The sequence below is a fragment of the Lutra lutra genome, chromosome 3 (genome assembly GCF_902655055.1).
Source record: "Lutra lutra chromosome 3, mLutLut1.2, whole genome shotgun sequence".
In the NCBI taxonomy this organism is placed as follows: Eukaryota; Metazoa; Chordata; class Mammalia; order Carnivora; family Mustelidae; genus Lutra; species Lutra lutra.
The window spans coordinates 197,119,816-197,130,747 of record NC_062280.1 but is presented as its reverse complement, the minus strand read 5'-3'; the positions used below and the strand labels follow the sequence as shown (position 1 = coordinate 197,130,747).

The following is a 10,932-nucleotide window of genomic DNA, read 5'->3' as shown; positions in this document are numbered from 1 at the left end:
ACGGTGGCCCGCGCGGACAAGATACCTTGGAGCCCGGCCCGCGGCGTGCGGGAGCTCGCTGGGTGCTCCCCGGTGGCTCGCTGGGCGCTCCCCGGTGGCTTCTGCGCCCGGGGGCCCCTGGAGGCCTTCCGCCCTCATCCGAGGACCTCAGGGTGAGTGTTGGTAACGCACCAGACTTCCCTTCAGGACACAGTTCTAAGCGTGCACACAAATGAGTATTAATTACATAAGAAAGCGTGTCTGCCTGGTAGAGTTACCGGGTATTAGAGTGTGTTCCCCCAAGTACTTAAAAGGAGTGCATAGCTCATGTTGATTCTGTTTCTCGCAGCCCTGCCCTCTCCTGCCTCTGTCAGAGGCCTGAACCTGGGGAGACTAGAGGGCCTTTCAAAGAAAAAGAATACAAAATTTATCTTATTTTTGCAAATTTTACAAAAGCACAAGACCAGAGGAACATGCGAGAGCCCAAGTCCTGGGAAATGGCCGCACAAATGGGCCCTTAAAGCTGGTGTTTCATTAGATTCGCTCTTTTTCTTTTTTTAAGATTTTGTTTATTTTGAGAGAGAGCATAAGTGGGGTGAGGGACAGAGAGAGAGAGAGAATCTCAAGCCCACTCCCCGCAGAGCATGGAGCCCATCTCAGGGCTCCATCTTACCACCCTGAGATCATGACGCCAGCTGCAACCAAGAGCCAGAGGCTTAACCCACTGAGCCACCCAGGCATCCCTCATTAGCTTCACTATCAGCCCTTCTAGGCACTCAATTGGTTTTCTACAGAATCTGTCCCTCTCCCTCAATCATTCCCCATTCTCCGTGCCCTATTTTATATATACAAAGAATATTTCATATTTAAAAACAACAGACAAACATGTATCCTCCATCAGATGGAGAGCTCCAGGTCAAAGGCTCTGATAATAGCTTCTTGTTATTTATCACCAATAATGCCAGGCACTAAGGGAGACTACTGACATAAATAAAGTAATAATCACAGCACCTCTAAAAGATACTTAATGAAAACCCCCTGATTATCTTTGAACCAAGCATTAGAAAGGCTAAAATATATGGGTGCCCGGGTGGCTCAGTTGGTTAAGCGACTACCTTCAGCTCAGGTCATGATCCCAGAGTCCCGTATCAGGCTCTCTGCTCCATGGGGAGTCTGCTCCCTCTGACCTTCTCCCCTCTCACTCTCTCTCTCACTGTCTCTCTCTCAAATAAATAAATAAAACCTTTTAGAAAGGCTAAAATATAATGGTGAACTGGAGACTAAGATTTGAATTAATTTGGAGTTTGGTTTCATAATCCTTGGTTCTTCTCTTGTGTGAAAAATACAAAGTGAGAACTCTGACATTGTAGGAGCTCAGTAGATGCTGAACAAGATGCAAATGTGCACAGACAAATGCCCTTTCATAAGATGGGCAACTGTGGGGGGGTCCTCTACCAACACCGTTGGGTGCTATTCCAAAACAAATTGATAATTAAGTTGAATAATTATAAAGGTTGTTTCCCCATCGTCATGGATAATTTCTCAATTCTCCATGAAAGAAGACAACCCATAACAAAACACTGGTAGAAATCAACAGCTCCTGGAACATAAGGACTGAGTTTGTTTTCTCTCAATCTTGCATGCCTAGCACAGTTACTGTATCCGTGCTAAATAAGGGTTTGCCCAGTACCTTTATTTGGAATCCTCGAACAGATACTAGAAGAGTCTATAGTTGATTTCTGGGCATGCAAATCTTTATGTCTGTATTAAGAATTATATATTATGGGGGCACCTGAGTGGCTCAGTGGGTTAAAGCCTCTGCCTTCTGCTCGGGTCATGATCCCAGGTCCTGGGATCGAGCCCCACGTCGGGCTCTCTGCTTGGTGGGGAGCCTGCTTCCCCCTCTCTCTCTGCCTGCCTCTCTGCCCACTTGTGATCTCTCTCTCTGTCGAATAAATAAATAAATAAAAAAGAATTATATATTATGTATCTGTATGAGTTACGTATTATTTCTGTACGAAGAGACAAGAACTCACACCAAAGTTGTACCACCTTGAGAAACAAATAGGAAAGGACAGCCTTAGGCAATTTTGCAAAAGCTTATTTTTCCATTTAAAGGGAACAGCAGACATTTTGGGAGGGAAGATGCCCTTTTCAAATCAGGGCATTTTCACAACAACCAGCGAGATGAGTGTTGGTACCACTGCTTACAGACAGAGAACAGAACTCTATGAGGCCGAGCAGGGAGAGGACTAGGTTCATAGTCCAAGTAAGGGTCAGTACACAAGGTGCTTCCGGTTGTCGCTCGGAGACGGAACCCACTCTCTGGGTCAGCCACTTGCGAAGAGCACCTGCTGCTTTGGGAGGCGACCGGGAGTTGCTTGTAGTCACACTGATACCAGGGCTCCTTGGAGACCTCCGCAGCCTTGCAAGGCGCCCGTCCCGAGCGCCACTGCGCCTGCGCACATCATCCCTATGACGTCACGGCCTGGCGCAGTGACGGCGTCTGCCCTCATCATCTTCATGACGTCAGGGACACCCTCCCACCACCTGGCCTTCAGGAACGATAGCGTTTGCGCCCGGAGCAGCTGGCGGAACAGCCCTCGGCCGGCGGCTTCCGGTTTGGTGACCGCACCCGGGGCTGCGCTTCCGGTCGGACGTGTGCGCGGCGGCGGGGCGGGGCCGTCGGAGTCCACGGGGCAGGCCGGCGGCCAAGTGCCGGCGGGCGGACGCCGTCCCTCGTTTTCTCGGCCCGCCACATGCTTTTGGTCTTGAAGGTTTGTTTTTCTTGTTTCCGGACAGAAAGTCTTTCAGGCCCGCTCCCCGGCGGGGTCACAGGGGCGGGCCCGGGCCCCTCGGGGACCGCGCGGCGCCGGAGGGCGGCCGTCCCTCCGTGCGGGGTTTCCGGGCCGCGGGCGAGGCTCGGGTTCGCCCGCGTCCGCCTCCCGGGCCGCGCTGGCCCCTGCGACGCCGCGGTCGCGCACGTTCCGACTCCGGGACCTCGTCTCCCCAGGCCCGCGGGGACGCTCGGTTCCGAGAGGTAACGGGACCGTCCCCGCGCCCGCCGGGATCCGGGCGGGTGTCCGCGGGGGCGGGGGCGTGGTGTGGGCCCGCGGGAGCCGGACGGACGTCCGGGGCCCGTTTCTCTTCTTAAGTCCGTCCTTCGTCAGCCTCCGGGCTCCCGCCTCCTGGCCTTTCCCCACCGCGGACGGCTTCCCGGAGCGGCCCGGGGGCGGGTGCTGTGGGAGGGGCCGCTCGGGGAGGCTCCGCTCCCGGGGAGGCCCTCGCGCCGTCGGGGGAGGCAGGCGGGTCGCGCGCTCTCCGGGAAGCGGCCGGGCCGTCGCGGGCACCGAGCCCGGTCCTGCTCTTGGCTCTGCCGTATCGCCTGAGGACAGCAGGGCCGCGGCTGGCAGACGACGGTCGTTGCGGTGTGTGTTGTATTAGTGTCGCACGATGCTGGTGGTGTCCGTCCGCGTGTCCTGCTGCTCTCCGTCCGGGCAGAGCGCGCCCCTCGCTTGCGTCCTTAACCCTTGATGCAGCGTTTTAAACGTTTGCATCCGCCGGCAGTGCGGTGCCGGATTAGCCGAGGCTTTGCTGGCCGCCGCGTCCTGTGTTCGCACCTGTGAGGGCATCCGACGCCGCCTCCTCTTGCCTTCAGTGGTGACCCCGCTTCACACTCACGCAGCCTTTGGGAGGGTGCGGGGTTGGCCCATGTCACACTGTTAACGCTGGAGCCCCCGGTTACACTCACATTGGTCGGGCTCTGGGGCCGAGCCCTAACCACACGCTGTTCAGCTGTTTTCACAGATCTACCCGTCGGCGGGCGGCCTCAGAATGCAGACGATAAGAGAATGCTTACAGCGAAACCCTTTTATGTTTAATGTTCAATGGAAATCCTAATACTTGACTGTTTTGTACAAATTTTTTATTATCCTGTGCAGTTTGACACTTGATCTTAGCCAAGAGGCTGAGAAGCGATTTTCTTGTCCATTTTAAGGACTAAAAACATTTGTCTCTTCATTTCATCCTAACTCTGGGACCCTTGTTATATTTGTAGCAGTTTTGGCACCCAGGTGTAGGGTCGACTTCAGCGTTGTTAGAAAGTAGTCTGAGTCTTTTCCTGGAACTTGTTGAGGGAAACTGAGACCACGTAGAGCATTCAGATCAGAACCTGTAGACCATCTCGAACATTCCAAGAAGTTTCTTCACATTGTTTCACGTGTGTGTCATATATGAGCTGTGGGCATAGCACGTCGCATAATGCGCTGGCTTGAGGGGGCGCGTTTGGAGAGGTAGACAGTGAACACATCTAAGCCGGTGTTTCCGTCACTTATGCCCATGAGACCAGGGGAGCAGTCGCTGTGTTCAAAGATCAAAGGCTGGGGAAAGTGGTCTCTCATGGGTTTTGTCTCATGGTCTAACCGACTCCATAGAAGCTGGGTTTCCGTTGTCAGGCATTGGGCGGAGACGGCCAAATGGCTGTCGTGGAACTTTCCCAGTGCAAGCGTAGCTGCTAAGTGTTTTTCACAGAACCGAATCCCACGAGGCATAGTGGGGCTGGGGGCGGGGAGGGTTGTGCCATGTAGGACAGCCCCCGGCCTTGCTCGTGTGCTTCTCCAGGAGCTCAACTCTAGTCGCTCCGTAATTCACTCCACAAACCTACCGTGTACCAGGCACTACTGACGCAAAGTACTGCTCCTGACCTCCGGGGACCGGCAGTGTGGTGACAGTGGTGCCGCAACCAGCCGTTGGATTTCTTGTCAGGTATCACACAGTGCGGCCTTGTGCTCGAAGTGCGTGCTGTCTTGTTTGCTGCCATGGAGAGTCTCCTGTCTCTGAGAGGACAGTGCATCTCCCTCCTCCCTCCCTCCTCCTTGGGAACTCCCTCCTCCCTGCTCTCTAGGGGACACAGGGATGTGCCAGGAGATGTCTAAAACCACAAGCTAGGACACAGTTTATATTCCTGAAATGCACATTTTTACTTGAAGTCTTTTTTGGAAAAGTTAGTTGATTTTAATGTTACATAGTGTAAATCATGTAGTAGCTCTGATATCTTATAGATTCTAATAGAATTTGCTGGGCGCCTGGGTGGCTCAGTTGGTTAAGCTTCCGACTCCTGATTTGGGCTCAGGTCATGATCTCACGGTGTCAGATGGAGCTCCGTGGGGGCCTCTGCACTGGGTAAGGAGCCTGCTTAAGATTCTCTCTCTCCTGCTCCCTCTGCTCACCCCCCCTAAAAAATTTGCATGAATATTTAAAACTTCATAGAAATATCACAGTTGTGGTGATCACCTTGGCAAACAATCTAGACCCTAACCCAGCGAGGTACCTGTTATTTCCTCTCTGACTTAAGAAGATGCTTCAGTGAAAAGCTGTCTCATGACATTTTACTTCTGTTAAAACACTTGGCATTTTATAATTGGTTCCCATTAGATCCCCTTTCTCTTTACAAAATGTATGCTCGCTCGCTCTCTCTTTTTTTAAGATATTATTTATGTTTTTGAGAGAGGGAGAGAGTGTGAGAGAGCACAAGCCAGGATAGTGGCAGAGGGAGAGAGAGAAGCAGGCTCCCTGCTGCAGGGAGTCCGAGCAGAGAATCTGGCACCAGTCCCAGGATCCTGAGCTGAGGCAGGTGCTGCACCCACTGAGCCCCCCCACAGGCGCCCCAGAACACATGCTCTCTTAAGGCAGAAACAGTATGGTGCCTGGTGCATATGTAGTCAGTGAATTGTTGGGGGGGTAGTTGCATGCGAATAGGAACAGAAAAGTGTGCTAATGAATTTAAGTTGCTAAAGCCATTGAGTAGCTATGATAAAATAGAGTTAAAAGAGGTAGGTCAAGTAAGGATTTCATAGGAAGGGTGTTCTGAGTTGGGTTTTGGGCACTGGAGTGATTCGGCTTTGCTAACAATGAAGTGAAAGTAAACACAGATATGGGCTTTGTTTGGCTGAAAGAGAAGATTCGTTTTTTGGGTGAACTCCTACAGCACCCGTAAAGCCAAGTTTCAATTCAGTGATTTGTTAAAAATGCCTGTTTCTGATGCTGTATGGTCGTCTGACAGAAGAGGAGGAGAAATGTCAGGAAAGGCCTTATCTCAGAAGCCCAGAAATGAAAGGAATTGAGCCTTGTTTTTGTGGTTGTGTTATTCCTTTGCACGATGAACTAAAAGAGGAGTGGATTCATTAATTCAATAGAAGTTGGAACTTAGGGAGAAAGACAAAGTGGTCGATTTCAGTATTGTAAATGTACAGAAAGGGGCTGGTGATACTTTTGATAATTCTAAATAGGATGGAAGTAAAATAGTTGATTTTCATTAAATGTAGAGACAAGTTGAAAAGAGACAAGTTTCTAGCATTAATTTGGTTTCGTTTAGCAAGCATTGATCACAAATGAGACACTGTCTGTAAGGTCTTTACATGAAATATTTAGTTGAATTTTGTCTTTTATTGAAAATTACTCTCTTTTTGCCTTCCTAGTTAAACCAGAGAATTCACCATCGCCTCCATGGCCGCCTCACAGACTTCACCAACTGTTGCGTCTCGTGTTCCTTTTGCAGACTTGTGCTCAACGTTAGAACGAATACAGAGAAGTAAAGGACGAGCAGAAAAAATCAGACACTTCAGGGAATTTTTAGATTCTTGGAGAAGATTTCACGATGCCCTTCATAAGAACCAAAAAGATGTCAAAGACTCTTTTTATCCAGCAATGAGACTTATTCTTCCTCAGCTGGAAAGAGAGAGAATGGCGTATGGAATCAAGGAGACCATGCTTGCTAAACTTTATATTGAATTGCTTAATTTGCCTAAAGGAGGAAAAGATGCCCTTAAACTTTTAAATTACAGAACGCCCACCGGAACTCGTGGAGATGCTGGTGACTTTGCAACAATTGCATATTTTGTGTTGAAACCAAGATGTTTGCAGAAAGGAAGTTTAACCATACAGCAGGTAAATGACATTTTAGACTCAATTGCCAGCAATAATTCTGCCAGAAGAAAGGACCTAATTAAGAAGAGTCTTCTTCAGCTAATAAGTCAGAGTTCAGCACTGGAACAGAAGTGGCTTATACGGATGATTGTAAAGGACTTAAAACTCGGTTTCAGTGAACAGTCCGTATTTTCTGTTTTCCATAATGATGCTGCCGAGTTGCATAACGTCACCACAGATCTGGAAAAAGTCTGCAGGCAGCTGCATGATCCTTCCGTAGGACTCAGTGACATTTCCATCACTTTATTCTCAGCCTTTAAACCGATGCTGGCTGCTATAGCAGACATTGAGCGGATCGAGAAGGACATGAAACACCAGAGCTTCTACATTGAAACCAAGCTCGATGGGGAGCGCATGCAAATGCACAAGCAGGGTGGGGAGTACCAGTACTTCTCCCGAAACGGATTTAACTTCACGGATCAGTTCGGCAAGTCTCCACAGGAAGGTTCTCTTACACCATTCATTCACAGTGCGTTCAAAACAGACATACAGATCTGTATCCTGGATGGCGAGATGATGGCCTTCAACCCTAACACACAGACTTTCATGCAAAAGGGGACTAAGTTTGATATCAAAAGAATGGTGGAGGATGCTGATCTGCAGACTTGTTACTGTGTGTTTGATGTCCTGATGGTTAATAATAAAAAGCTGGGACGTGAGACCCTGAAGAAGAGGTATGAGATCCTTACCAGTGTTTTTACACCAATACCAGGTAGGATAGAAATAGTGCAGAAGACACAAGCTCATACTCAGAAAGAGGTGATCGATGCTTTGAATGAAGCAATAGATAAAAGGGAAGAAGGGATCATGATAAAACATCCTCTGTCGATTTACAAGCCAGACAAAAGAGGCGAAGGATGGCTAAAGATTAAACCGGAGTACGTGGACGGGCTGGTGGATGAGCTGGACATCTTAATCGTCGGGGGCTACTGGGGCAAGGGTTCACGAGGGGGAATGATGTCTCATTTCTTATGTGCCGTAGCAGAGACGCCGCCTCCTGGGGAAAGACCATCAGTGTTTCATACCCTGTGCCGCGTCGGGTCAGGCTACACCATGAAAGAACTATACGATCTGGGTTTGAAGTTGGCCAAACACTGGAAGCCTTTCCATAGGAAAGCTCCACCGAGCAGCATTTTATGTGGAACAGAGAAGCCAGAGGTGTACATCGAGCCTTGTCATTCTGTCATTGTTCAGGTTAAGGCCACGGAGATCGTCCCCAGCGATATGTATAAGACTGGCTGCACGCTGCGCTTTCCACGAATTGAGAGGATCAGAGAAGACAAAGAGTGGCACGAGTGCGCCACCCTGGACGGGCTGGAGCAGCTTCGCGGAAAAGCGTCGGGAAAGCTGGCTTCCAGACACCTTTACGTCGGCGACAGCGATGAGCCACAAGAAAAGAAGCGGAAAGCTGCCCCGAAGATGAGGAAAGTTATCGGCATTATCGAGCACTTAAAAGCACCCAACCTTTCTAATGTAAACAAAGTGTCTAATATATTTGAAGACGTGGAGTTCTGTGTCATGAGCGGCACGGACGGCCATCCGAAGCCTGATCTGGAGAACAGAATTGCAGAATTTGGGGGTTACATAGTGCAGAATCCAGGCCCAGACACGTACTGCGTCATTGCAGGGTCCGAGAACATCAGAGTGAAAAACATAGTTTCTTCGGACAAACACGATGTTGTCAAGCCCGAGTGGCTGTTGGAGTGTTTTAAGACCAAAAGCTGCGTGCCGTGGCAGCCTCACTTTATGATTCACATGTGCCCGTCGACAAAGGAGCATTTTGCCCGTGAATACGATTGTTACGGTGACAGTTATTTCGTTGATACGGATTTGAACCGACTGAAGGAAGTGTTCTCAGGAATTAAAAATTCCGGCGCACAAGCTCCTGGAGAAATGCCTTCTGTGATTGCTGATTTAGAGCATCGGTATTCCTGGGACCGCTGCCCTCTCAGTATGTTTCGGCACTGCGTTGTTTACGTGGACTTGTATGCGGTCATTAATGACTTGAGTACCAGCGTCGAGGGAACAAGATTAGCCATTATGGCTTTGGAGCTTCGATTTCATGGAGCCAAAGTGGTTTCTCATTTAGCTCAGGGAGTGTCTCATGTCATCGTGGGGGAGGATCAGAGTCGTGTGGCACATTTAAAAGCTTTTCGAAGAACTCTTAAGAGGAAGTTTAAAATCCTGCAACAAGATTGGGTCATTGATTCAGTAGACAAGTGTGAGTTGCAGGAGGAAAATCGGTATTTGGTTTAAAGCTAGCTTTTCTACAGAGGAAAGCATGTGGTCCAGTGGCAAGGGGTGACAAGGGGTTGTGACAAGGGGTCCTGATAAAAAAATGAAACTGTATTTTATTTTTAATCCCTTAAAATTTATGCTTAACCAGTATTATGAGATACAGAAAAACAATTTAAATATATGAGATAGATAAGACACTGAGTGGACCAAAGCCAAGAAATAAAAAATTCTTTTAGCCGTGTGGTATTCAGTGACTTTTAAAACCAAGATGAAATAAACAGTTTAAGGAAGAGACATTTATATAATATCCCTATAGAATTTGAGAATTTTGACTCAAATATTAATTGGTTACATTCATAAGCTTTTAGAGTCATTAAAAGTATTGATCTAAGTGGATTTTCTGAGGTCAAAATTTTAATGGTTTTTATCTAATTAAAGCATTACAAGAAAGAAGCAGAATTGCTATAATGCACTTATAAAAATATTTCTTTTAAATTGAAGGCTAACATTCTTTCAAGTGTGAAATGTAAACAAATTTATTTTTTAAGGTTAAGGGCAAGCTCATGAATAAAACCTTGTTGATGTCATTAGGTAAATTAGGAGAAATAACTTAAAATTAGATTAATTTAATTAAAAGAAACTTGAAGTTTTAAAGTACTTAGCTCACATTTTTTTTTTTTTCTGCAACAGAGTATGTTTTAAAGAGAATGTTTTCACGTGAACTGTACTCCAGGGTAAAACGTATTCACGGGGAGTGGTTTTCCTAGATGTAATACATTGAGTACATGTCAAGATGGTATATGTGTTGTAACTTCCATTACAGAGAGGTAAATTGCTCTGTTTAAAATGATTTTATCCCTAGATTATTTAATTTTGTGTAATATGTATTATGTCTGGATTTATATACTATATTTTAGAATGCAGTCTGTTCATTTTGAAAAATATGTTTCCGTGACAGCTTTGCGATACTTGAAATATAGTACCCAAGGAATTATTATCATTATTTGTAAATAATTTGAAATTTTATCAAAACAGTGGAACAAATGATATATATCTTTATTTAAATAAAATATTTAATATACTATTAAAATTTGTTATGTATTTATTTTAAAACAATTCATAGTAGTTATTTCAGTCAGACAGATATTTTGGTATTGATACAATTTTTCGCCAATTCAATCAGGTTCCTACTTGAGGTCCTTTGTATTTCATATTACTGAATGAACTTTATTAGAAATTTAAACTTGTGGGACAGCTGGGTGGCTCATTCAGTTAAGTGTCTGCCTTTGGCTCAGGTTATCATCTCAGGGTCCCGGGATGGAGCCCCCAGCTCATCGGGGAGCCTGCTTCTCCCTCTTCTTCTGCTCCCATTGCTTGTGCTCTCTCACACACATTCTCTCTCTCAAATAAAGAACACTTTAAAAAAAATCTTAAACATATATTTTTATAATACCCATTGAGAAAAACTATAAAACAGATACCAGTAAGGGAAATAGGGGAAAAAGTACATAATTTTACCACCAAAAATAGTAACATTCACTATTTTAGGTTACTGATAGTATGGGAAGTGCAAAATACATTATTTGCAGTGTAACAGATAAAGATAAAACTGCAATTAATGCTTTATTTGATCAGCTTTTCTCAGTGGGAGAATTTACTAAAATATGTCTGCATCACTTTAAACTGTTGTACACAATTCCATTGAATGAGTGTAATGTATTCAGATGGGCC

The 10,932-nt window shown here is 46.6% G+C and overlaps 2 protein-coding genes across 6 annotated transcripts in view; one reads left to right on the top strand and one right to left on the bottom strand.

Moving 5' to 3' along the window:
- Positions 1 to 153, bottom strand: part of TNFSF13B (TNF superfamily member 13b) — an 80,677-nt gene extending 80,524 nt beyond the window's left edge. The window contains exon 1 of the mRNA XM_047720391.1: positions 26 to 153. Within this exon, the coding sequence (XP_047576347.1) occupies positions 26 to 138 (113 nt within the window). The 5' untranslated portion in view covers positions 139 to 153. The remainder of the gene's footprint in view (positions 1 to 25) is intronic.
- LIG4 (DNA ligase 4) lies at positions 31 to 10,285 on the top strand. Of its 5 annotated transcripts, none has more exons than XM_047720381.1 (2): positions 31 to 152; positions 6,456 to 10,285. In XM_047720381.1, exon 2 carries the CDS (start codon positions 6,484 to 6,486, stop codon positions 9,217 to 9,219), a length of 2,736 nt encoding a protein of 911 aa, XP_047576337.1. In that variant the 5' UTR covers positions 31 to 152; positions 6,456 to 6,483; the 3' UTR covers positions 9,220 to 10,285. The 5 variants fall into 5 exon arrangements, with proteins under 5 accessions (XP_047576337.1, XP_047576336.1, XP_047576335.1 ...); XM_047720380.1 differs by lacking the exon at positions 31 to 152 and adding an exon at positions 2,356 to 2,689; XM_047720379.1 differs by lacking the exon at positions 31 to 152 and adding an exon at positions 2,356 to 2,756.
- Positions 10,286 to 10,932: the final 647 nt, after the last annotated feature.

Bases quoted from the DNA above. Each gene is read 5' to 3' on its own strand.
- LIG4 (XM_047720381.1), top strand. From the start codon at position 6,484: ATGGCCGCCTCACAGACTTCACCAACTGTTGCGTCTCGTGTTCCTTTT.